At 46.9% G+C, this 25901-nt stretch overlaps 1 protein-coding gene across 1 annotated transcript in view; it reads left to right on the top strand.

Annotated features, from left to right (window-relative positions):
* Positions 1-2412: 2412 nt before the first annotated feature.
* The window catches only part of COL9A3 (collagen type IX alpha 3 chain), a gene marked incomplete at its 5' end in the record, with an annotated part of 36275 nt that continues 12786 nt past the window's right edge, over positions 2413-25901 (top strand). Inside the window, 22 exons of the mRNA XM_084271617.1 lie at positions 2413-2478; positions 3700-3768; positions 8176-8211; positions 8771-8842; positions 9498-9551; positions 13893-13928; positions 14561-14584; positions 14886-14939; positions 15588-15641; positions 16356-16397; positions 17867-17923; positions 19534-19587; positions 20019-20072; positions 20609-20662; positions 21451-21504; positions 21765-21818; positions 22264-22317; positions 22608-22661; positions 23284-23337; positions 24060-24104; positions 25050-25103; positions 25498-25551. Of these exons, the coding sequence (XP_084127743.1) occupies positions 2413-2478; positions 3700-3768; positions 8176-8211; positions 8771-8842; positions 9498-9551; positions 13893-13928; positions 14561-14584; positions 14886-14939; positions 15588-15641; positions 16356-16397; positions 17867-17923; positions 19534-19587; positions 20019-20072; positions 20609-20662; positions 21451-21504; positions 21765-21818; positions 22264-22317; positions 22608-22661; positions 23284-23337; positions 24060-24104; positions 25050-25103; positions 25498-25551 (1149 nt within the window). The remainder of the gene's footprint in view (positions 2479-3699; positions 3769-8175; positions 8212-8770; positions 8843-9497; positions 9552-13892; positions 13929-14560; positions 14585-14885; positions 14940-15587; positions 15642-16355; positions 16398-17866; positions 17924-19533; positions 19588-20018; positions 20073-20608; positions 20663-21450; positions 21505-21764; positions 21819-22263; positions 22318-22607; positions 22662-23283; positions 23338-24059; positions 24105-25049; positions 25104-25497; positions 25552-25901) is intronic.

Below are 25901 nucleotides of genomic sequence, written 5' to 3'. Positions count from 1 at the left end.
TGATCCTCCAGAGGCCCCTTCCAACCCCCATCACTCTGATCCTGTGCTGCAAAAAGGCTTTTTAACATGCAGGGTTTTCTCTTTTTTTTTTTTCCCCATAGGAACAAATGGAGTTTAATAGCCAATAATAATACACTTAATTACAGATATAAATACTTGAAGATGCTGAAAATTCTTTTATGAAAGATAAGAAATTGTTAATTGTGGCTTTTGTACAGATTTATAGAAACTTTCTTATTTAATGAAGTTTTCATTGTGCATATGTGCTCAGCTGGGGCATAGATCATGTACCTTGTTACAGTGGTGTGTGGTTTGGTTTTGTGTTAGTGGGATTTCACTGTGAGCCCCAGTCTGGAGTGTTCAAACCAAACAGTTCCCTGTCATGACCAGGTTTAGAATTTGGCTGTAGGTGTTGGCAGGGAGTTCACAGGTATTTTCCAGCACTCGGAGCTGTACCACAGAGTCTCTTACTTTAATGACAGCTATTAAAGCATGATTTTAATGCATACCACTTTCTGTCTATATTTATTTTTTATCTTTAATGGCAGGATGTCACAATCTGCCCCCCACCTCCCCACCCTGTCCTATCTACCATAGCTTGTGCACCCAAAAGTGGGTGGATGGGGCTTCCCAGTGTTTCCAAGCAGAGGTCTGGTGGGCTCACCATGAGATAAACCTCTGCTTGTTCCATGGGAAGATGGTAAAACATGGCCAGTGAATGTTTGTGGGGGGAAAAGACACACACTTCCCCACTCCTCTATGCTTCATGTTTAATGGTGTGCTTTGGAATGTGTCTGTGTGCCTATCTCTGTGCTGCCATCCTCCCCAGCATGGGTTGTGATGCTCTCTAGAGCAAACAAGGAACTTGTTCTTGAGGCTCAAAGGAAGAAGGGCAGCTGCCTTTTCCTTCAGGACATGGGTAAGTGGCTGTGTCCCTTCAGCTGTGCTCCTTCTGTGTGGGGATGTGGAAGGGGAGGAGGACCAGTCTTCCTCCTGTGTGGGGTGAGTCTGAAGGTGAGTGCTCCCAGGGCTCTCCCCATGCCTGCAGCAGCTCTACACTCCCAGGCTTGCCACGAGAAACCTGTGGCTGAGGAATTGGGACCTGCTTTGCCTTCACTTGCCATCAGTTGGGCTCAGTGAAGGAGGAGGCACAAGCTCTGTGCAAAGCACTGTGCTCCCTCTGCGGGGGGGTTGTGGTGTCTAAAAGCATTCCTTTGACTTGGAAGGCATCTGGTGGCATCCAGACACATGCTTCCTTTCTGTCCCCAGCTGCCTCTACTACAAGCTCCTGTAGCAGCTTAGTAAGTCTTTGAGCCCTTTATCTCTCTGTCCAGGCTGGTGGAGTACTGGGGAGCTGGACAGGCACACACCATGTGTTCATATAACCCCCTGGCATGAGGATACAGGACTTTAACCTGGCATTTCCTTTTTTAAGCTTTGCTTTTCCACCTCTGCTCTCCTCTTGCAAGCCAAATGAGCTGTGTCGTTCCGGTCCTGATGAATCTTGCCACTGTTCTTCTCCACTTCCCGGTCCTGCTTTGGATGAAATTGTCTTCAATCGATAAAGGGAAGCGTGTAGCTGTTTGCAGAAGCATCTCTGTGAATATATTGCCTGTTGGGATAGCCCAGCTGGGAACTGTCCTCCTCTTCCTTCCTAGCATGTATTTCAAAGGCAATTCTGTTATTTTTTTGTGGCTCTGAGGTTTCTCCTTTTTCCTGTTTCCCTGTATCTCTCTGCAATCACCTGTCCTCTGGTCAGGATTCATCACTTTCTCCAGAAATCTGTTGTCATTCTCTAAACCTTCCTGGGGAAAAAAAACCCAAAACCTAAAACAAAACCCAACCCCAGATGTGAATACACCTCCAGCAGGAATACACCACCTGGCAAAGCAGTAAGTGTGTTTCTCTGTAGTGCCTCCCGTGCTCGGTATGGATACACTAATCTCTCAGTGAAGTTTGGTGGCCTCAGGCACTGCAGAACTCCCCGTGTTGCTTTTTATCTGTCACCGAGGTGGTGATGGGCTTTGCGAAGTGCCCTGGGTGAGCCCCCGGGAACAGCTTTGTATCTCCAGCTGAAGCAGCCGACTTCTGCTCCGACCTCCCGTCTGCAAGCGCGGTGTCTGCTGGAGGCTGGGGCTGCCCAGCGGGGAAGGAGGGAGAGCTGCTCTTCAGTGAGAGCTCCTCTTCCCGACCCACCGCTGCTCCCCCTCCTTCTCCCACCTCTCCCCTCCCAGCTCAGCCCCTCTTGCCTGTGCTGCTGGGCTCTGCCCCTCCAGCTGGAGCCGCAGGTTTATCTGGAGGCCAGGAGTCTCCTTTGTAAGCCGAGACCCAGGAGGAGGAGGGATCTGGTGGACCCTGGAGTAGAATCTTTAGCTGCCCAGGAGGAAGAAAGAGAGGCAGAGCCTGGGCACCATGACTGGATTCTCCACTCTCGGGCTTCTCTCCCTCTGTCAGCTGTTAGCCACAGCATCAGCACAGGTAAGAAGCCTCCTTTATGTCTTACACAGGTCTGTGAGGGAAGCAGATGGGGCTCTGCGTGTGTTACAGCTGCAGGATGGGATGTGGCAACAGGCAGGTTACTGGAGCCCGAAGTTTATGAAGAGTGATTGTGTTGCTGGTGCTGTTACACAGAGTGCCTGCAAGCACATTGGGGGGCAAACCAGTGCTGGGGGGGGGCTTTGGATCCTGTCCTGCTGGGTAGAAACTGCTGCTTTATTCTTGCTGTAAAAGTATTGTCCTGTTGAGTTACAAGAGAGAAAGCCTGGGGAAAGGGGAGACCTGTTGCTGTAAGAAACAGTTCTGGCTCCGTGAAGTAGTAAGGACTGATCTGACCCACATCTTCATCTGAATCCAAACTTCTTATTCCTTCCCTCAATTGGTTTTTAAATTTTACCCTTCTAAAATAGTGTGTCTAACCTGTGTCTGCTTCAGACATGAAGTTAGATGATATGTCCCTGTATGGTGTTGGTAGTATTGCCTGGGGAAGTTACTAACTGCTCCATGAGGTTTTTCATTGTGTTAGCGAGGAATTTTTGCAGTCTGGCTTGGGAATTCAGAGCTGCCCCCATCTACTGCGGGCACAGCTGCTTCTACAATGAAACCTTTGTTCGCTGAAGCTACAGCAAGTCGCTCTCTGGAGCCCTCTCTATACACAAGTCATTTGTTGGACCTTTCTTTCCTCCCTCCACCTCAGAAATCCCGTATTTTCAAATTGCATCCTGCTCAGAGAGGAGACTTTCCCTTTCTCCTTTTGTCTTCAGCAATCTCCTCACAGCTTTTCCATCACCCCATCAGCTCTCCCATCAGATTTGGACTGTAAATTAAGTTTTCATGCCAAGCACTTGACCCTTATTTTCTGTGGGCTTTGTGTTTCCTCCTCTGCCCAAAAAGAAATGGCAGTGAGAACTGTTTCCCATACCCAAACCCATTTGCTTCCAGGGACCAGCTCTTATTCCCAACATAAGCCAGCTGGGAGCCCTGAGGACATGCTCCCAAAAAAAGGGTTTTCCAAAAAGCCTTGCACTGGTTCTGAGCTCTTCTGAGTCCACCCAGGGTGGGGTCCCCGAGGGATGGAAGGTTGGTGCAGATTTAAGGTTAGGCTGCAGGGCTTGGCTGTTACTTTCTGATTTATCCCCCGTATCGTTTCTTCTGATGCAAAAATAAACTCCTCTTTCTCTCTCTTTCCCCCCATCCTTTCAGAGAGTAGGACCACAAGGCCCTCCTGGACCACGAGGACCCCCTGGACCATCTGGCAAGGACGGCATAGATGTGAGTGACGTAGGGCAGAGGGCAGGCTTGGCGAGGGAGGCGAGGGGTGGAGCAGAGGCAGAGCCAACTGAGCAGAGAAGCCAAGAAGCTGCTCTCCTCCTCTGGTGCCCCCAGGCATTGGGCTGTATGGACCTGGAGAACTAGCCTACTCTTAAGAGACCTCCTGCAAGAGTCAGAACAGTGAGTGGAGGTGTGCTGAGTGGTCTCAGGTCCTTAGCAGGATCAATCCCTCGTCTCAAGAGAGTTCAGGACAGAACGGGGGATTCGTGACCCCCATTGCAGAGCTGAGTATTTCTCTTTTGGTGTCTAGGGGGATGGGGGACCATCATATGGTTGAGTGCATGGGTACAATATACACTGGATTCATTGCATGCTCTGCTGTTCAGAGAGAGGTTTATGTGACGCTTCAGAGCACTGCTGTTTGTAGAGAGGCTCCAGTAAACTCAAATACACCGCACTGGACGCTGCTTTTACTTATACTGGTTGTATCCAACATCATTAGTGTGGCCATCCCTAACTTGCCTTGGCACGTGAGAGGTCAGAATCTGGCTTGTGTGTTTCCAGGCATTTAGGGGCACAAAAGGCAAGTGGATGGGGCAGCCTTTCTTTCAGCAGGCAGTTCTTTGTATGTACACCTCCCACAGAGGTAGGAGACTGTACCACAGGACTTACCAGAGGAGAAAAACTTGTCTTACTTTTAATTGATGGTTCCATAGGAACGAAACACATTGCCTCTGTACATCTAGGTAAGGACTGAATTGGGTCCTGTAGTTGGCAGTGGATAAAATCAGCATTGGATGGAGCTTCAACAGGACCACATCAAATGCTTCAATGTTCAGTTCCTTATGGAATTGGGGAGAGGTTTTTAAGCTTGCCTGAAATAAGTTTGTTGGAAATTGTGCCTTTAAGCAACTTTGAAAAAATCTATTCATTCCATGCAGCACATTTTCTTTTGGATAAGAAGGTAAAAAAAATACCTAAGAGTTCCCTGGTATATGGTGAACAAGGAGCTGTTTTGTCTGCTGTGGTGAGCTTTCATAGTGGCCCTGTGAGCAAGGCAGGTCTGAAGAGAGAACCTCATTGATCCGCAGCCAGTCCCTCCCACGTGTCCTTTGGACTAACGCAGCCTGTTTCACCCAAAATCTCACTCTGGTTCTGTAGCATGAAAAGTTCAGAGCTGGGACCTCGATGGTTCCTTTCCACTGTTTTTCATGGTATGAGAGGAGCCTTAAGGGACCACCCTGGAAGAGGGCACAGGGTGTATGTACATCTACATCTGCAGCAGTGTGCCTGTGGAGTCACTGCAGCAGGACATCTGTGTGGCTGGTGGGTTTCAGGAGAGGGTGGCTGTGTTTCTGTATGGAGTGAGAGAGAAGAATGTGGGAGGGATGAAGCCCGTCAGACTTCAAGTCGTAACCAACTTCTGTGTGTAGGCAATCAGAATGAAACAAATCCCTTTAAGTGTGTTGTTCAGTTCCTGTTTTCTACAGGCTATCTTACTACTTAATTCTGGAACAGCACTAGCATCACTTCTGACCACCATAGGAAACAGGAGCCCAGGCAGACGCTGGTCACGTGAACCTGCACCCTTTTATCCACTGTTAAAAGCTTTGGAAATCTCCCTGTGGGACAGGACCTAACGACAACATCTAATTAATGTAAAGAATTTAGAACTAAAACCCCCCAACACAGCTGAGTCTTGCAGTCCCAGCTTGATTCTGGAGCTTTGGCTACACAGGAGTGACATAATTTGATTAGACTTGATCTACGTCCCTCCTATGGCTATAGGTTTTTGGGTGCCCTGTTCGTGTGTGAGATGGTCCAGCTGCCCAGGGACAGGCTCTGGGATGGATTCTGCATTTCAACAGGGCGTTTAGTCCTTTAAAGAATTTCAGAGGAGATGTGGAGCTGGGGCCAGTGTTGAGCAGAGCCATGAAGCCTCCCAGTTTCAGGGCTACCGTTTTTCTGGCAGTACCCTCCAAAGAGAACAGCATGTAAAATCCAGCACTGCTCTGTATTTCCACAGAGCTGCATGGAGAAGGTCGTGTGGAGCCCGGCTGGAGATGTCAGTTCCATCACTGCAAAGGATGAAACTATTATTTCATTTCATTTCATTTCTTTAGCCATGAGACTTCTTCTAAAGCACGATCAGAACTGTTCTGGACCGTTACCTACACAGGTTTCCTGCACTCTGCAAGCCTCTCCAGCTGGGTTGCCTTTGCAGGTGGCTTTGGATGAATGCTGTGTGGGAAGAGGTGCCCTGTGAGCTGGATGAGGGCTGCTGAGGTGCTCAGCAGGCCCTGGCTGTGAGCAGTGAGCGGTGTGTAACGTACAGCTGAATTATTCAGGATGTCTCCAAACAAACCTTGGATGAACTCCATAAACACAACTCCTAGAAGCTCCTGCTTTCCTTCCTGCCTTTCAGTGGGAGCTGCAACGTGAAGTCCCTCTGAAATGGTTTATAATTATAGCCTTTAACATGCTTCACGTTTCATACTCAGTAACAAGCCAGATCTCTCCCTCCCAAGAATAGAAACAGCGTGTTATGATGGAAAGAATTAGTGACAAGTTCCTGTGAATTATTTCAGGGGATGTAATTCCCCAAATTGCTAATAAGCAATTGTCACTTTTCAAAAATCAAGCTTTTTTTTTTTTTTAATTTTCTTTTCTCTTTCACTTTTTGTCTCCTGCCTTGACTTGCTGAGAAAAGAGTAAACTTCCTTCCCTCTCCTGTAGCACCAGGGGAGCATTTCCTTTCGCTGACAGCCTTTGCCTCCGATTCCCAGTGATCTGGAATTAGGGGGACAAACACTGATTAAGCTTTTGATTCAGCTGACTGAAGTTCTGGTGCTCCTGCAGAGTCCTGCAGGGGTCTGTGACGGCAGGATCAAGGTTTGAGATGGCCCCACACAGCCTTTGCTGATGCTGTGACCTTGCTGTATGAATTGCCACCACCCCAAGCAAGGAAAAAAAGAAAATGCAAGGAGCTGGCAGCCTCAGGTGATGGAGGAGGCAGTTAACCACCTCTACTGCCATTTCTAGCTGCTTTTTGAAACCATTCATTGCTAAAGAACCGCTCCTTTCATTTCCTTGGCAGGGGCCTTCCCCACCTATGATAATGATAACTATTTATGGAGAATCTGTGGGCAAGGGAGTTGCTCCAGCAGGCCAGAGCATAAGGATCCCTCTGTTCAGTGACCCTCTGCTCTGTGCATTGATCGATCACCGGTGCAGTGTGTAAACCCTTGCCTGAGCGAATCAAAGCAGCCAGTCTTGAGAGACTTGCCCACAGACTTCTCAGTTGCTGACACGGTAAATATAGAAACAAGCTATACATTCCACATTTCTACTTCCAACTCCTAATTTCCAGGCCCACAGAGGTGATGGTGTTATTTCTAGCCTTGCTCTGTTAATAACCATCCTTTTTCCATAAAGATTTCCTTCTTCCAGGGTATTGACATGCCCTCTCCCCCCCTGCTCACCCACGGTACCCAAGTCTCGCAATATTCAGTGCCAGGAGGGGAGGGCACCATTCAGACATCTGGAACTGGGACCTAAAATGGGTTTTCTGCAGGTTCAGATGGGAAACTGAGCCCTGGTCAAACTGCTGCTCTTCACAGTGATTTTTTCCCTCTTTTGGGGGCTAATGACAAACCACAAATACGTCTGTCTGATCCACACAAGCTCCTGGGTGATGTTACAGCTGGCTGAGCTAGGAGTGATTCAAAGGCTTTTTAAAGATTGTCTCTCAAACACCTTTAATTCTGTTCTTAAAAGTTGATTGCCATTATTAGGATAGGAAAAAAATAAGTGCTTTTGAAATGTTATAAAAACTGAGTTTAATCCAGATTGTGCAATTGGATTAGGTGGAAAGCAGCAGGGGGCTTTGGTCACTTGCTTTTCCCATGAGAGTTTAGTCACATGAGGAAAATCATTGTAGATGGTTTGTTCATTCCTCGCTTTCTGATAGTCCTCAACTCCTGGTAGTACCACAGTTACTCACCGTGTCCTGGATATCTGGAGATTATCATTATATCTCTCTGTTTCCTCAGGAAGATGTTTGGAAGCCTCAGTAGCCATCCAGCTGCTTCTCTTGTAGACAAGCCCCAGTGCAAATAGTTTCTAAGCATATCTGGCAAAAGCTGTGGGTGTTGGGCACTGTTCAAAGGTACTGGCTCTCTCAGAGACTGAGGAGGTGGGTTTCACTAAATCTGCTGCTGGAGATGTGAAGGCTATCCAGGTTCATCCTTGATGCAGAGCATCAGCCTCATAAGGACAAGGATGGTAGATCTTGGAGTGGGCATGAAGGAGGACTTGAGGTCCCTGATAGTTGGGACCACCATTGTTGGAAACAGTCAACAGAAAGAAGTTCAGTGCTAACACTGATGTCTTTTCTCTTTCATTTAGGGAGAGCCAGGCCCTCCTGGTTTGCCAGGCCCACCAGTAAGTATTTACTGTATGACAATGACTTGCTCATCCTCTTGACAGGGACACAGTGCACAAGAGCTGAGACTTGCCAGCTTGGCTTTCCTCTTGATCTGCAGCAGGATTTCTGTAAGGGGTATGCAGGAGTGGAGATGCTCAGTGCTGGTCCTGGGGAAATAAAGCTTGGCCATTGCCAGTATAACAAAACCCAAGATGAAGCCATGTAAACGTGGTCACTGCTGGCCTCATCCAAGTCTGCTTCAGCTCCTTGGGCTGCCAAAGGGTGCTGAAAACTGTACTGGGTGGCACAGCACTTTCCCATTTATCCCTTTCTGCCCCTTTCTACCCCTCCATGGGGAACAGCTTATGGGTGACCTGTGTGGAACTGAGCCAAAGCTCTGCAGTGGATTTCAGCTTTGGATATGGATTCCTGGCAAGCCTCATCTCTCTGCAGAGCTTCTCCTGGTTGTGTGGTGTAAGATTGACACATCAACCAATGAACTTACATCTTCTAGCCTGTATCAGCACACTTCTCTTGTTACTATGTTAAAAGTAATTGCCTGTTTCCCTGATCCAGGGGCCAAAAGGTGCACCAGGGAAGCCTGGAGAAGCTGGTGAAGCTGGATTGCCAGGCCTTCCTGGAGTGGATGTGAGTAGTTTGCCATCTTCTCTTGGGTCTGTTGAATATTTCACACAGGCGCGTGTGTTTCCCAAGTGTCTCAAACTTTCTCTGTGTCTAATAGAGAAGCAAAGCAGGTCCTGGATCTACTTATATGCCTAGAATATTAGGAGAAATTTGAAGAGTTGAAAACATCTCTTGATTGAATTAAGGAGAACGAGAACAGTTTTGAGATGCATAACTGCCAGGGCTGCACTCTGACAATGAAACTGCTGCTCTGGGCAGCTCTGCAGAAATGCAGGTGTCAGGCAACATTTCTGGGGCAAACCCCTTGTGCCTCAGTCCAGGCATCTAGTCATACCCATCAGCTGAGGCATTTCACCAGCATATTTCCTTCTGCGTCAGACAAGAGGAAGTATTTGGTCAGCTTGCCCAGCTAAGCTGGAACTCAGTAAACACCAGGAACTGGGGTGTTCATCCACACTTGTAGTGCCTGGGGAACAGAACTGGTGATTTGCTTCTGGTCCTTTCCTTTGTGGTTAATTACAGAGAGAAATAAAATGGTTAGCCTTTCCTGAGACCTCAGCATCCACGTGGCTTGTGCTGGTGACAGTGAGAGGCATGTCCTGTGGCACTTATGATGATATTTCTGTTTTAACACCTCTTTCCTTCGTTGGTTTGACAGGGTTTAACAGGAACTGATGGCCCACCTGGCCCAAATGGGCCTCCAGGAGACCGTGTGAGTACCCCATTAGACCCTAAGTGCCTTTAAATGAACATTGTCACTGATTAAATGGCTGGTTTCTCATTCCTTTGTAAACCAGTGACATTCAAGCATTGGTTACGATGGCTTATTTATCTGTAAACCCTTACAGAGTACTTGGCTGCTTGAAATGAAGCTCCAGATGGCTTTTCATTAGGCAGGGCATGAGATCCATCTTCTTTCATATGGCCTGAATGGGCTTAGATAGCCTCAGTAGTAGGAGTACCAGTGCAGAACAGCTCTGGTGATATTTCAAGTATCTAAAAAGTCCCTGGAAGCAATGGATTGACTTAGTTACGAGGTTTATCACAGTGAAGCTATTTTGGCTTTTGTTTGCAGTCTGAGTACACGTCTCTGTTATGTTTCTAATTCCTCCTACTGTGTATTAACCTGTTAAAACTTTTGCCTTTTGTTGGTTCTGCCACCATTATTAGCTGCTTCAGCATAGACACCTCCAGCCAGTGTAGTGAGAAATAAGTTTTCTCTTGCTTGTGTTATTACTGCTCTGCTAAGGGGCAGGAGAGGGCCCTGAGATGTTACAGCTGTCCTTCAGATCATCTGCAAGGGGGCCAGAAAGACACTTATGATATCAAGAAGTGACCATCAATGAGCCATTCAGCACAGCTTTTTATCCAGCATGGCTATTTCTCTGGCTCCTGGTGTGGGGAGATAAGGGTTGTATCTGTGGCTGATGTTTACTGGTCTCTTGAACTGGGGACTACAATGATGGGCTAAACACACATCACAGTGTGCAGGGGTTAAAAGAAGTGGATCTTTCTGACATGTTCAGGACGTCTCAGCAATCCAGTTTTGAGCAATCCTCAAAACTCTGTGAGTATTCTTATTTAGGTAAGGGGATGAGTGATAGAGCCATGTATCTTTGATATGCTTCTCTTCCTTTCCCTTGAGCAAAGGACAAAGTTTGGCCACTGAGAAAGTTGAGTGGCAGGACCCAAACTTGTTGGTCACATCTCCTCTGTCCATTGGCACTGCACTAAACCCCATCTCCTTTGCTTTTCCTCTTGCCCATCTTTCTCCCCAGGGCTGCAAAATCCGGACTGCTCTCAGACAGTCTGTGGCAGGAGTCCAGCAGCTTCTGGGAACTCATTCCTGATTTTTAAAACTGGAAAGTTCAGGGCCACACACAGAAGGCTGAACAGTTTGTGCCCCTGTTCTGGGCTCGGGGGTAGCGTTTGCCTGTGCCCACTTCAGCGCACAAGCTCCTTGTTCGCAGAGTAATTGAGCAGATCATTTCTGGGTACAAGAACTTCCTCTCTGGCTGTTCCATAGACGGACACAAGCATGGCTGCCATAACTACACACTCTGATTTGACATGCTTTCCCACGTCTCCTTTACTCAGTGTGTCAGCATGGGGTAAATCTGGGACCTGTTGCCGTTTGCAAGAGCTTTTCAAGGTCATTGGTCCATCTGGAAAATTGTTTTAATTGGTCTGATAAAAGCCTGGAAAAAGGACAAAAGCCTCTAAAATCTTTAGCACTCTAAAAGGACAGCATCGTTATCCCAACTTCCTTTCTTCCCCCCCAACTTTAAGGGCGTATTTCAGCCCCCCAGGAATCCCTGAAATCAGCAGGTGTCTACTTACTGTGGTGGGATTTAATTCATGCTTAGCACTGTGACTTCTTCTGAATGAGCGTGCTTTTCTGAGCTGTGGTGTCTGAGAGTGAAGGTGTTTGGCATATGGAAGTGGACTCATGGAAGCATGTTTTTAGTAATATATGAAACATTTCTTGTGCTCTGTGTGCCACACTTCATCAACCCAACTCATGTCCAACCAGGGACAGAGTACTGTGAAGGCAGCCTATAAAATGGGTTTTATCTTAAATACTCCTGTTGCTATAGACATGTGTTAGCTTTTCTCATGGTTCTGCTTAGAGACAGATTAGATCAAGCTTCCTTAGTTCTCCAGTTTAAAAAATCCTTTGGTTTTAGCTGGGTTCTGACCTCAGAGCTAGGTACTGGTGTCCTTCACTGGAAAGTTTTCATTTTGAACTTTGGTGCTTCACACTGTAAGCAGCAAGGAAAACATAATTATTCATATTTATTTATGAGTGTCACGTTAATCAACTATTTCCTGTGCTCTGTAAATGCATATTCATAAAGTATATTGCTTTGAAGTGAGAAATTATGGTGAGATTGTTTTCTAATCAAAAGAGAAAGAACATTGTTACCAGGAGAATGAGTCGAGTCAGACAATGTTATTAAAATCGAGGTCTGAATTAGAGTCTCTCCCCTGAGCTTAATGGAGTCACATCAGCTTGCTTGGGGCTCGATGATCTCTTCCCATACCAGGAACACTCACTGCTGCATGCTGCACTTTGCATCTTCAAAGATATCAAAATTAAGGACAATAAAATGCCAGCACTTGGCATTTCGGGTACTCTGCCAGCCTTTCTGGATGTTGGCCAAAGCAGACAAGAGCTGTGTACCTGGTTTCAGTGGAGGAGAGATTTTAGGTGGCAGGAATTCAGTGGTTTCTTTACATGAGATCCCAGCTTGTCCCTTACAACCATCATTAGCTGTAAAACCTCAGCCTAAAGATAAAAGGGACTGGAAAAAAGCAGAGTGACCTGCAGCAAGAGGAGGGAACAAGCTAATGCTTGCAACTGAGCTGACTTTTATTGGATTACAGCCCTCTCCTCACAAGACTGCTCTTAATGAGGCCTTGGGTCCATCTTTCTTTTTAAGCCTCACAAGGCAAAATATTTCTAATCTCACTTGGCACGTAGAACGTTAGAAAAGGGCTGGTGGCATCGCTGGGACCACAACAAGCAGCAGTAGGTTGGGATATTTTCCAGGTGTGCCCATCTGCCTTGTTTTCCTGGTCCTAGGGGTTAGATACTGTTTAGTTCCAGCTCAGGACATCATTCTTACAGTGTTCTCTGTGGAGCATTTTGAGAACATTTGGAGAACAGGCTTGGGCAACCCGGCTGGCAAGAGGCAGAGGGAGCCCTGTGCTGTAATCGCTCTTTGGCCCCTGCACAAGGCAACGAGGGGGTTTTGCTGGCGCTGGTTTAACGCAGCCCGTACGCACCAGCGTGGTTTGGTCTGTGTCTCAGCCTGTCACCGTCTCACTGCTTTAAATTCTGCCTTTCTCATGTTCCTCTCTGACAGCAGACGTGAGCACAGAGCTGTGTGTGGGGAAGTATGCTGTGAGGTTGCCTCAGTGCTGCTGAGCAGACTGTTATTTCATTTATCCCTCACCTCAAATTGCACAGAGGCTGCTGCACCCCTACCACTTCTCTCTTTTTTTATTTCCCTTTCTTAAAAAAAATTCATTTTAAAAGGAAATGACAAAACCAGTCTGCCCTCATCAGCTGCTGCCACTGCTTTTCTTTGCCCTGCTGCAGCAGCAGCTGTTTTCTGAGGTGTCTTTCAGACCCCAGGGCATCAGTCAGCAATGCACACCCAGTATATCCTGGGGATACCTTAACAGCTGCTGGCCAAGGTCAGGCCACTGCACTAGGGGTTTTTTGGTCCATTTTTATATTTCCATTCACATTCTGTTTCAGAATTACCACCTGTAATTAATTTTACAGTCTGCTGGCCAATTGTGGCATCTTTGCAGTGCAGCAAAGGGATGAAGGTCTGTCTTGTCTTCAGTTGAGCAGGACTGTAACAACCTGAAGAGTGACTTAATTCTAGTCTAAGCCATAAGATCACTGAACTCTTAAGAATAAAAATGCAGATTGGGAAAAGGAGACTGGGGACTTGCCAAGGAAGCTAGTGAAGAGGCAAAAGCTGCCAAATCTTCATCTTTGCTTGAAGAGAAAATGTATGAATTAATAAAATGAACTCAAACAAGTCCAAATCTTGCAAATAGATTCAGATAATTTAGTCATTAGATCCATAATGTGAATGTATTATGAATGGGGATATTTCAAATAGATGAAATTAAATTTATGAACATTTAGATATTTGTGGAGACTAATTTAAGGCCAGTGTGATTTTCAGCAACATCTATTAGGAGCAGCTCGTGTTTTAATCCTTACTCTCTTTTGACCAGCAAATGGTGAAGAGTGTCTCTTGGGCTGATTTTGAACATCCATCCCGATTGACTTACCATGTTCTTCAATCAAGTAATTAATCAGGGATGACAGAATCATTATCCATAAGCTTCTGTCCTTATATTTGGTGAATTCAACTGGGCATCTCCAGTTACATGCTGTTTCTGTAAGCTGCTGCTGGAGTTCTCAAGCAAAGGCTGGTGTTGAGGAGAGCAGGCACTGGTGTTTATCCACAGGGTAAAACCACAGTGATTTATCCCTGATAATTTGCACTCTGTTTTATATCCACAGGGTGCGTTAGGACCTTCTGGGCCACCCGGAGCAGCCGTAAGTAACTCTGAGAACTGCACACGTAAAGATGGTGTGTAATAATCAACAGGAGGTGATGAGAGGTCTGCTATCCCAAAACAAAGGGATCAAAGCCTGAATGGGTGAGAAATACTGTTTGACATGTTTAAACGTGTGTGTATGACCTGTTCTGGCAACACAGGGGCTGGTTTTAGTCTCTGAGATGTGATAAGTGAGCTTGGGATAAAGGCCAGCAGATGAAATCCCATTGAAATTATTAGATGTTATCTGATTTCTAACAAAAAACAAAAGGAAAAATAAAAAAGAAAAGGAAAAAATAAAGAAGGGAAAAGTAGATAAAGGGTAGATAAAGGAGAATGTTGTCTTCATAACTCCCTGCATCCCGCTTCCTCGCTGTACGTGGCTTTACTTAGAGCTGACTTGTAGGTAACAGCGATGTAAAGGGAATACAAATGATTAGAGGCAACAAAAGGATTCATCAAGACTCCAGCTCTGCTCTGATTGCAAATTACAATAATTGGGGACAGGGGAGTACTAAGGAAACTTAAAAGAAAAAAAAAAAAAAGCAAAGCAGTGTTTTCTGAGGGGTTTTTTTTCCCCTGTATGTTCAGTTTTTAAGTGATTTTTACTGTTTTAAATGTTCTTTCCAGGGCAAAGGACTACCAGGACCTCCAGTAAGTAACAAGGCTCTTTTTCTTTAAAAAAAAGAGTTACAAATTATTATATTAGCTTTATTGGATACCCTGGGAACTGCCCTGTGTCAGAAGGGTTGGCAACACCTGATGAGAAAAGCGTGCTCCATGGGAAGGTGGAGCAAAAAGAAGAATGTGCATTGGTGAACCAATGGTCTGGGTGCAGGATTGAGCCCCTCAGGGGGCTGAGATCAGTGAGGACAGCCAGACTTTGTTTGCCCCGGGGCTTTGGCAGCTATGTGAAGTTGCCCTGGGTGTAAAGACTCTTCTCTCTGTTCATCAGGGGCCTCCAGGACCCAGTGGCCTCCCAGGTGGAAATGGATTTCGGGGTCCTCCTGTGAGTTTCTCCTACATTTCATCCTCTTTTACTGAACATACCACAAACACAGAAGAATGAGGTACATTTCTGGTCTCTTACCCCAGTCTGGAAGCGTGATGCACTCTGCCCACAGGCAGTGCTACTCCTTGTATCAGCTTATGTAGGGTCACCCCAGTCAACCAGTGCAATGCCAAAGGTATGCAGGTGCTTGCAGCCATATCTTTCCCTTCCAAATATGAGTAAGATATAGCAGCCAGTGTCATGAGAACAGAGGTCAGTTACCAGCTGGTGTCTACTTTTAGCATCCTCAAAAGAAGTTACTGCACAGAGTGTGTCTGATCTGAGGGTGCCCATTCTGCAGAAGCATACCATCGTTTTTGGGTGCCCACAGCTCCACTGGAGAGGTACAGAGCCAGGGGAAGCAGGGATGGAGGTGCAAGGTCATGCTCTTCTGTCCCAAGCCCTACACTCCCACATGCATCTGCTGTTCTCTTTGCAGTCATAGAAGCCTCTGCAGAAGGAAAGGTGTAGTTTAGTCCCATTAGAGATATCTTGCCCCCCATTCAGAAATGTGCAATGGTGTTTGGTAGCCACCCTTCCCCTCCCTTTGCATGTTCATTGAAATGGTTAAAAAGGGGAATTCTTCTTATTTTTCACTCTTCTTAGGGACCTTTTGGTCTGCCAGGATTCCCAGGGCCTCCTGGACCACCCGGACCTCCTGTAAGTTGACTCTCAGATAAAGATAAGAAAATTCCCATGGGGGCACCAGAATTGTCTTCTTGCTGCCTGAACGTGCACTTTTCATTTCCCATGATTGCCATGAGCACTCCCTTTCCAGGCTAAGTTTCAGCAGGCCATAAGCACTGTGCCCCAAGAAGAGCAGTGACTTGCCACTGCCTGCACTTGGGTGTGTTGATGATCTCCTGTGTACTATTTGTGTGCTGTGGGTGGAGGAACCCAATGCCATCTGTGCTTTGTGGTATAGAGGGATCCACAGGGTGGGCTTTCTGCTCTCTCAAGTGAGGTTTATATGGTTGTTTGGGTTATGATATGTTCTTGTAGGGCTTGAGAGCAGCAAGTCTGTGCTTTAGGTTTGCTGTGGTGGCTCTGGAGGGTTGGGTAGTGGTATTGGAAGGTCTTCCCCAGGCTAGGAGAAGGCCAAGCACAACTGCTCTTCTCTTCACTTAAGGCTCAGAGCTCTTCCCCAAGCTCAGCTGTGCATCTCCAGAGGATGCTTACACCACTGACTTGTCTGAGGGCTGGTGCAGCTCATAACTCCCTGTACTCAGGAGCTGCATTTTATGCTGTGGGGCTGGGTAACTGCTTTGTGCAGATCCAACTGAGCTGGATCCATAAAGGGCATCTCCAAGAAACTGTGTTTCCTCCTGGCATCTGTCTTGCTGTGTTTAAGAGACCATGTTTCCCGAATTGCAGGGTCTTCCAGGCAATCTTCCCAATGGTGGTGGGGACATTCAGGTAGGTTTTTCTTTATGTTTATTTTTTGGTTTAATGCCTGATGTGACTTTGATTGGCATACCTCAGCGACTGTCAGGCCTTTGACCATTCAGACCTGCAGACATGGGTCTAAACTGCCATACCTTGAGTAGCTCCAGGCCTGGAGGTTGGTGGCTCTGCCTGTGGATCCAGGGTTGGAACTCTATTATCCTTGGGATCCCTTCCAACCCAGACCAGTCTATGATTCTATGATACTGCAGAGCACAGCAGCATTGTGTGCGTATTCACAAGCCTGAGATGTCCTTTCAAGGAGGTAGATAAGCTACTGCTGACCTTTTCCTTGATCTTTGCTGCTTTCCAGTGTGCTTTCCAAACTGTGGGGTTTTCATAGGTTCTTTTTATTTCCAAAATAACTTTAACATTTGGTAAATGACAATGGGTTTTCACACATCTGTTTCCAAGCCTGCTTTGCAAGAGAAAAGGTCGTGCATGTTGCACTGTTTATTTCCATGGATGGTGGCACCAGGTTCCTATGGGCATATGCTTTGTTTAGGCTTCCTTCCTTATGAGAAAGTCTCGATTCCTTTCTTTCAAGGGAATGAGAGGAGTGTTAAGTCTGTGAACGATGGAAGTGACATTTCCAGATTTCACAGCTGTTTGTTGTGACAGCATCTTTGGTTTTCTAATTGGCGTGCCCCAAAAAAAGCTCAGAGTCAGTTTAGACTGCCTTATGGCACATCATGGAGAAGTTAATAGAAAATGATACTATTTCTGCAAGTTTAATTGAATTTACCCTGTGGAATATACTAGAAAATTAAGTTTCTGCTGCAAAGGTGTAGCCTCGGGTTTCTCTAAGAGAAAAAACAAACAAATGAAAGAAAAGCTACAGACAAATATCTCATTCCTTATTTATAGTTTTTAGATTACAGCCTTTTAAGTCTCTGTTAAGTTTCCATGCATGTTCTGATTTGTTCCCAGTCAATCTAGAGCTCCCACCATGGGCTCACCCACCCCAAGACATCTGCAGATACCAGCTTACTGGTATTTGGGATCATTTTTAATAAGTCCCCTTCTGATAAAGTCTATCACTTGTCGTTGTTTCAGTTAGGTGAGTTGTCTAATGGAAATCAACAGGGGTCAATGACTATGTAGATTTAAGTATGCTCTTAATGATTGACATGATACTGGTCTGGTTTCACTGGGGAACTGTGACTCTCCAGCATTTTGGACTGTAGACAACTGTCAGCCTTCAGAATTTCTTACAGCCCGTGCTCAGAGTGAAGCAGAGCGTTTATAAATCCTTATTTTGTGGGTTCCCAGGGGGCCTGAGTGCCAGTTTAGGACCCTCTGCCATAGGGAAATCCCAGAGAATCCATGATGCTATGGATTAATTCGGTTTAGTGGGTTTAGAGCCAAAACCCCCATGAGCTTTTTTCCTCTTGTCTGCATGTGCTGAGCGTGCTTGAAATGAGTGTTTCTGTTCCTTGCAGTGCCCAGCTCTGTGCCCCCCAGGCCCTCCAGGCCCCCCAGGAATGCCAGGGTTCAAGGTAAGGACATGCCACCTGCAGATACAAGGGTCTGTCTCCCAAAACAAATCATGCTCCGAACACCTGGGATTAAACTGGTTTATATACAGCACGTGTCTCCTGTAAGCTCCACAGCTCTCCCTGCCAGCCATGCCTTTGCCTGGGTTCACTACCGAAACAGAAACCCCCTGACATGGCCAAATATGAGAAAGGAGGGGAACGAAGGGCCTGATCCTGCCCTCCACACGCTGATCCTGCCCCACAGCCGTGGCTGCTCTGCCCCTGAACCCAGTCCCACAGAAACTGCCAGCAAAGCGTGTGAGCGCTCTCCCTCCGCCTTCAGCAAGAGGCCTTGCGAGCACCCAGCGAGCTCCAGCCCTCACAGGGCTGCAGCCCTTGTCCGATGGGAGATCCAACCACTGGCTTTGACTCCAGGCTGTTTCTTTCCCACAAATGTGATTTAACCCTTTGCAGCACAACCACCCACGCACCGTGCCAGCTTTGTGAGGGGGTGAGCAGCAGCTCCAGGCAGCCTCACAGACAGCGTGCTGCCTTCCCAGGCCTCAGAGAGCTGTGAGAAATCCCCCCAGTTCATAAATCACACTCACAGCCCCTGTATGCAGAGATGCACATTCTGCCATAGCAAGACATGACTAAATACAATTCACTTACATGATTAAATACAAACTTAGTTGTCATTTTATACCCAGTGTAGCACCAGACAGCTTTCTGTTTATGTCGTTTGATTCCAGTGTGTGCATTCTGAGTTGCAACCCTCACTCAGCAGTAAAACATCTCTCCTGTCCCCTCTATGGTCCATATGAATTCCATGTGGGAGGTTACACCAAAGTAATAAGTCACTTGAGTTATATTTTTGGTTTTAGCAGGCTGTAGCAGAAGTTGGGAATGGGTGGAACATCTCCTGGGATGTTCTCAGCTTCTCATGAACTGACCTTTTGCAGGTCTGGTCTCTGAGCTGAGTCATAAATATCATTAGAAATGCACGGTGTTTAGGGTATAACTTCAAAACTCATAGCTTATGAAATGGAAAAGCCTGCTGAGGTCTCCAATTACAATGCAAATGATGCAGAGGACCTTTTGTGTGGTGAGGAATAACATCTGCCGTGGCTGAAATTAGTCAGGGTGTCTCCTACAATAATAGGGAGGGAGCCAAGAAGCAAATTGAATCTGAGTTCATAGAAAAGATTCCAGTGGGACGTGCGAGCTGCCTGGTGCAGACATCAAAGAGTACTTAAACAAAATGGGAGGTTAGAGGTACAGAATGGAGGTTTTGGAGGCATCTCAGCCCCATTTTCAAAAGCGATGGGAACTGAGTCCTGGTCCTTGACCTGTAATGAAGAATTGCAACCAGAGACCTGTAGCCTCATCTCACCATACATCTCTCTTGAAAAGCCAATCTGGGTGTTTCCTGAAACTAGATCAATCCTGACACACAGTGATACCCAGCAGAGGAATGGTGCCTGGCTTATTAACCCAGAAGTGACCTCCATTCACACCCTTATTGCACACGTATAGATTATTTTCCCAGTAAGCTGTTTGCATTATATGGGTTTAGGTCTTTAGTTTTGAAATGAGTCTTGTACATGGGTAACTGGAGCTTTTATTTCTAGGGGCACACTGGTCACAAAGGAGAACCTGGTGAAATAGGAAAAGAAGGAGAGAAGGTAAACTTCAATTTGAGGGGCACTGGGGGTGGATTTTTCTCTTTAAGACATGGTTTCTGCAGGAAGACAGGGAGAAATGAGGCAGTCAGCTGAACATCAGGGAGAAGTTACTATGACAGATGTGTATTTGCTCCCATGGCCCTGCCTGTGCTCACACTTCAAGGAAATTCATCTTCCCAATGACCATAACATTAAGATCAGTTTGATAAGTCAGCTCCTGTTGTTTCACATGCAGGGATGTCAGCTCAGGAGCATTAATCACTCAGGCAAATTCCTGACTGATCAAGTGTTCTTGTGCATAGAAGGAATTGTCTATAATGTAGAAGCAGAAATCTGGGTGGGAAAGAGCTGAAGGAGAAGACAGACAGGAAGGTCCCTGGGTTGGGATAGGCAGCTTCATGCCTTTTATCTAATTAATTTTTCTCTTCCAGGGTAATCCTGGCCCTCCTGGTCCTCCAGGCATTCCTGGCAGCGTTGGCTTGCAGGTAACACCTACTCTTCAGAGCCATTCCCATACCTTGTCACTGTGAAACTCAGTGGTTCCATCAGTCATTTTGCATTACACAGGCAGCTCTTGCCTCTGTGTAATAACAGATGTGAAAGTTGGTGCTGGGAAAAAAGAAACCAGGCTTTAATTCAGGTCCTGCTTCTGGTACCTCACCTTGGAGGAAACATCCAGGTGATAGCTGCTTTCTTGCTGGTGCTCTGGGAGAGCTCTGAACATCATCTGGTGGTGGGGATCTGAGGCTGAGCTCTGGGCTGGCTTGACAGCCTGGCGGGTGGGCTGGGGGAGCAGGCACCCTGGCTGCATGTCTGCACGGGCTGTGTCCACTGTCACTGGCTCAGAGGTGGTCACCAAAGGGGAAAGTGTCCTGTTTGTGTACCAGAAGGCTGAGCTTTCTGCTGCTCTTCACTGTTTTTTTTTAATGTTTTCTGTGTTGATGAGTTGTTACATTGTGATATTCTGCCATTTTTATGTTTAATGGTGATTGGCTTTTAACAGATTTGTTTTCTTAATTAGGGCCCAAGAGGACTAAGAGGCCTCCCTGGTCCAATGGGTCCAGCTGGTGACAGAGTAAGAAAAACCTTATCCTGGTTTTGGGGGTTTTTTTGTGGGGGCTTTTTTCCTCCCTCCTCCACCACCAGTTTTTCTCATGCAAGGTCCAAGTGGCATTTGTCTTTACTGAAGGCTGCTGGGGAACCTGCAAAGTGCAAGCTCTGTCCTGCACACTTCCCCAAGCAGAACATCCTTCCAAAGGCAGGAGGAGCCTCCATACACGAGGGACTGACAGGATCAGACCCAGTGTTGATTGAAGCTTTCAGACCAGAAGGAAGCAGTGCTGTCCTTGCAGGGCTGGCAGTGCTAAAGAATCTTGCCAAAAAGCAGAGAAAACTTTCATAACCACTTCACTTTCTGTCCTGTTGCTTTACAAGGAAAAGCCAAAGAATCACTGGTAGAGAAAGGTTTTTCAGGACATGAGAAGTGTCCTTGGTGGGAACAGGCTCAGACTCCAGCTCATTGTGGCTTTGGACTTTTTCCAAGGTCCCTTGCCCATTGCCCTAGAGTCTGAATGGGTTTGAATTTGATAGGCATCCATTTATTCAGGAACAAGAGTGTTATCAAGATACCGAGGCCATGAATGACATCAGTGTATCCCAGGGAGAAGGGTGGGGAGATACAAAGTAAAAACCTGCTTGTTCAGAGGGGGATCTTTTCAAGACTGCATTGCAAGCTAGCTAGAGGGATGGGGTACCCTTCCAGGGCTGTGTGTGTTTTCTTAGGCTGTGGTGTAAGGTGGGGAATGCTGCTACTTCACCCTCTGCCAACCACAGCGTTACAATGATGTATGTTATTCTGTGCAGGGTGACATTGGTTTCAGAGGGCCACCTGGCATCCCAGGACCTCCAGGAAAAGCTGTACGTATCTGTTCCTCAGTGGCCCTGCCACCCCTGACCAAAGCCTGAGCTGTATCCCTCCTGCACTCACCTCTTTGCTGCCAGCAAACAGGAGGGGTGTGCTGACCATGTCCATCAGATTATCCCCTTTCCCTTTTCCCTCCTGTCGCTGCAAACACCAGCAAACAGCAGAGAGAAACCATCATCATTTATGCCCTTGAAACACCAGCTTTGTCACTGCGTGATGAAGATGCTTAATGGCTTTTCCCTCTCTCTTGTAGGGAGACCAAGGGAACAAAGGACCTCAAGGATTCAGGGGGCCCAAAGGCGATTCTGTAAGTGCAGTAAAACACCTATTTGTCTAAACACTGGACGAGACACTCAAAGGAGTCTGTCTGACAGGCTTATTATGGCTTGTTCCCCACCCTGTTTATTTGACCAGGAGGTGAAAGGGATGAAAGTATTCCTCTCAAAAATGAGATGTTAAAGTCTTATCAAAGGTGCCCAGGTACTAAGATGCCAAAGTGTTTTGTACAGTCCAGAGCACAGGGATCAGATCTTACAACCCTGTCCCTTAAAACAATCCAGACTTCTCCCAGGTGCTGCAGCCAGCATTGGGTGAGGTTTCTGATCTGTCCTAAAGGACCCAACACAGCTGTGTGAACCAGACAGGGGTCAGCACAAACTGATTGAGATGTCCCTACAGAGAGTGATTACCTTTGATGTCTGATTGTTCTTGAGGTTTTTTTGAGTAATGCAGGATTTGTTGTTGATTTCTAGGGTAGACCTGGACCAAAAGGAAACCCAGGGGCTCGTGGACTCATAGGAGAACCTGTAAGTCAATTAAGGAAGATACAAGTATCACTGTGTTGCAGATAAGACATGACAGGAGAAACCTTGTGTCTTACAGTCTTTGTTTACTAACTTCTGCTTTGTGGGTCTGTGTAACCTTCAGTGTTTGTAATCCTGGTTGGAACTGGGTCTAGTTGTGCTGCTCTTCATGAAATACCTCCCTGTCTCCCAGTACAACCAGAGTTGGACTCGCTGCCAAAGGGTTCTTTTTGAATGTACTTTGCAAACCACAGTGTCCTCATAACCTTAACCTGCCTTGTGCTTGGTTGCAGGGTATGCCTGGTAAGGATGGACGGGATGGAGCTCCTGGACTCGATGGTGAGAAGGTTTGTAAAGTCCTACTTAAACACTGCAGGAAAGATTTCTGTTACTGTCCCGTGTGTGTTGCAAAGCCCCTGGTGCTCATCAAGAAAGACTGTGGCTGGAAAGCTTTTCCTTGTAAAGTTTTCCAATAGCATAACTAGTGAAGAAGAGTGACATTGTTCCTGTTAATTAATGCCGGGGAAATTCCCCAAGGAAAGAAGATGCTCGAACGGGCCACGCACATATGATCTAAACTCAGCTGTGTCCCTACACTTAGTGTTCCCATTAGCTGACTCTAGGCCTTCAGAGATGCCTTTTCAGAGCTGTTGACAGACACATCTGGTTATTTTAATTGCCTGTAGACACAGTGCTGTCAGGTTCTAGTTGCCTGGTTTTTGAGTGGTGATCCCACAGGAGCATGGACCGTGTGCTGCCAGGGAAAGCTGGGAGCTGAAAGAGGTCTAGGGAGAGACCTGGCAGCTCTGGGCACACGGTGGCCAGTGGGTTCCTACCTCCTGTAGACACCACAGGTTTGTTTAAGGGGAGGGAGAAGATGACAAATGCCTGGTTGGGAATGTGTGTCCTACCTGTGTCAGACCATTTCCCAGTAGCAGAGGGTCTCTGCTAACCTCTCAATACCCACAGGGTGATGCAGCTCGCATGGGTATTCCTGGAGAGAAGGGGCCCAACGGACTGCCGGTGAGTATGGCAGCAGGACCCACCACCTTTGGGGGGGGTACAGCAGCTTGGCCAGTGTACAGAGATCCTTCCTGGGGAGTGGGGGTCATGTTGTGCATCGTTTCACATGGGACATTTCATACAAACAAGGGAGCAACAGAATGGAAATCATCCAGAATAGCAACCATGTACTAATGGTAGTAAAACCCTGGCTTTTGGCCACTCTGGGTCTGTTTAAGATTTAAATTTGAGAGGGAGTTTCTCTTCCACATCCCAGTGACATGCATCCCCTACACAGGGAGGTAAGATCTGGGATACGTGTAACCATCACTGAACAGTACCCTGGGCTCTGCCCTTGTTTGCTGGCAAAATGTTTCACCTCTCCAGTGTCCCAGCTATTTAAATGAAGGTAAATTATTCCTTGTTTTCCTGTCATACAGAATATTTTAACACCTTTGGAGTGAGGTTTCTGCTCTGCAAAACAATTGCTGCTGTTGCTCTATTTGTATATCCCTCCTCTTTGCTCCAGCTATCCAGGATCAGGGTACACAGAGCTGCTAGGGCAGCGAGCAAGAGAGAAACTGAAGCCATAATTTTCATGGTGAAATGTAAAATCCTCCACTGCTTCCAGCAAACGTTGCTCTTTGTGTGTCAAATCAGACCAGAATAACAAATTTAGTAACTCTGCTTCTCTGAGGTTGCTTTAATATTGGTTTGTGTTTTGTTTTGGCTCTGTTTCTCAGGGACTGCCTGGAAGAGCAGGTATTAAAGGCTCGAAGGGTGAACCAGTAAGTGACACTCTCTCTGATGGTGGGTTCTGGTGGGGGAGTTGCTAACTTGTCACAGCAGGGCTTTTCAGCTTGTGGGGCTTGGTGCCCACACGTACATCCTGGCAGGACTTACCCTGAAGTGATGGTGTCAGCATTCCTGCCTGGGTTGGGTTCCCCAGGCAGTGAGGAGGAGGCATTAGGTATAGGGACTGAGATGTCTCAGCAAGAGCAGGGCCAGCTCTTGTGCCTGGTTCAGTTAAGACTTATCAGATACACAGGAGAGTCGTCACTGGTTTAGTAAACCTCAGGAGGAAGAATTCCCCCTTTTGTCCCAAGAGCAGGCTTCATCTTTGGGGAACAAAAGGCTGAGCGTCTGCAAGCAGGAGCAGCATTATCTCATCTTGCTTTTTGGAGATGTTTCCCTTGCCTCTGGAGCTTCCATGGAGCTTTTGATTGGCACCTACCTGTGAGACAAAATAAAGCCTCAAATGGACCAAAACAGTCCTGAACAAAGCTGTTCTGGAAAGCTTCTCTATTAGTTTTCCATCCTTCTTCCTTTCTGAATTTCCCCTTCTGTACCTGTATTGTTATTATTGCTAACCCTCATGCATGAGAGCACTGCAGGAGGATGCTTCTTGCATCAAGGTGATGCAGAAGCAGATGAAATGAGTGTCCTGAGAATGCCTCCAAATGAGCATCCCTGTCTCGCTCAGCCCAAGGTGGGATATGATAGCACTGCCCAGTTGCTGGCAGCCCTCCCTCATCACCAGTCCCAGCCCACCTGTTCTTTAAATCTCCATTGTTTAGTTTAGTGTTCTCTTCTTGGCCTTAAATCTGTTGAAAGTTTAAAGCTGTTCTTATTTCCAGGTCCAAGTTTTAAGTCCCTCATCCTTCTGTGACTATATAGGCTAGAAATGACTCTGAAGTTGTGCCCTAACCGAGCATTTGCTTTCTCCTCCACAGGGCAGTCCTGGAGAGATGGGAGAGGCAGGTCCCTCTGGAGAGCCAGGCGTCCCTGTACGTATCCCCATCACTTACACTTAGCATGAGCCCTGATGAGCATCCGTTAATCCAAGCTGCAAAGCTGGAGCTCCTGTGTTGCTCCTCCACACAAATAAAAACTTTCAGTAATGCTTTAGGAGCTGTGCCACTGGCAAGGTGTGTGAGCCATGGTGATGAGCACCCCCAGGCAGCCCCATGCTTGTGTGGAGCTATGCAGTGAGCAGGGTGCCAGCCAGATGGGTGGGCACCTCTGTGCTGTATGGCAGTAGAGGTCAAAGCCCCCCAGGGCAGGTGGGGTGGCATGCTGGATGGGGCAGGGAGTTTGGGGTTGAAATAGCTCAGGATACAGCAATATTTTCCAGGAAGGGCAGGTTCATGGTTCCTAAACAGCACTTTGGTGTCATTGCAGGGTGATGTTGGTATTCCTGGTGAGAGAGGTCTGCCAGGACCCCGAGGAGCAACTGTAAGTACAACGCTGCTTGTAAATCAAATAGAGCTCAGTACCTGGGATTGCTCTCAGGATAAAATAAAGGGCCATGTTCTCTCTTGGTATTGTTTCTGGGGAGCTTTGGCAGCAAAGGAATTACTCCCCTGTAAGCGGGTCAGATTCTGCTCTCTCAGCTCCATGCAAACACAGTGATCCCTTATATTTGGTTTGCAAAGAAAGCTGCGGATGCTCAAGAGGTTTGTGGAGCTGCTGTGGTCGCACAGGAGAGACTGGATGGACAGTCAGCAATGCCCTGATTAGGCACTACTAATAAGGTTCATCTAGTGCTGAAGGCAAGACATTAATGAAGCAAAACCCCTGTAAAG

The sequence above is a fragment of the Gallinula chloropus genome (genome assembly GCF_964237585.1).
Source record: "Gallinula chloropus genome assembly, chromosome: 16".
Classification (NCBI taxonomy): domain Eukaryota; kingdom Metazoa; phylum Chordata; class Aves; order Gruiformes; family Rallidae; genus Gallinula; species Gallinula chloropus.
This window is presented reverse-complemented; position numbering and strand designations above follow the sequence as displayed.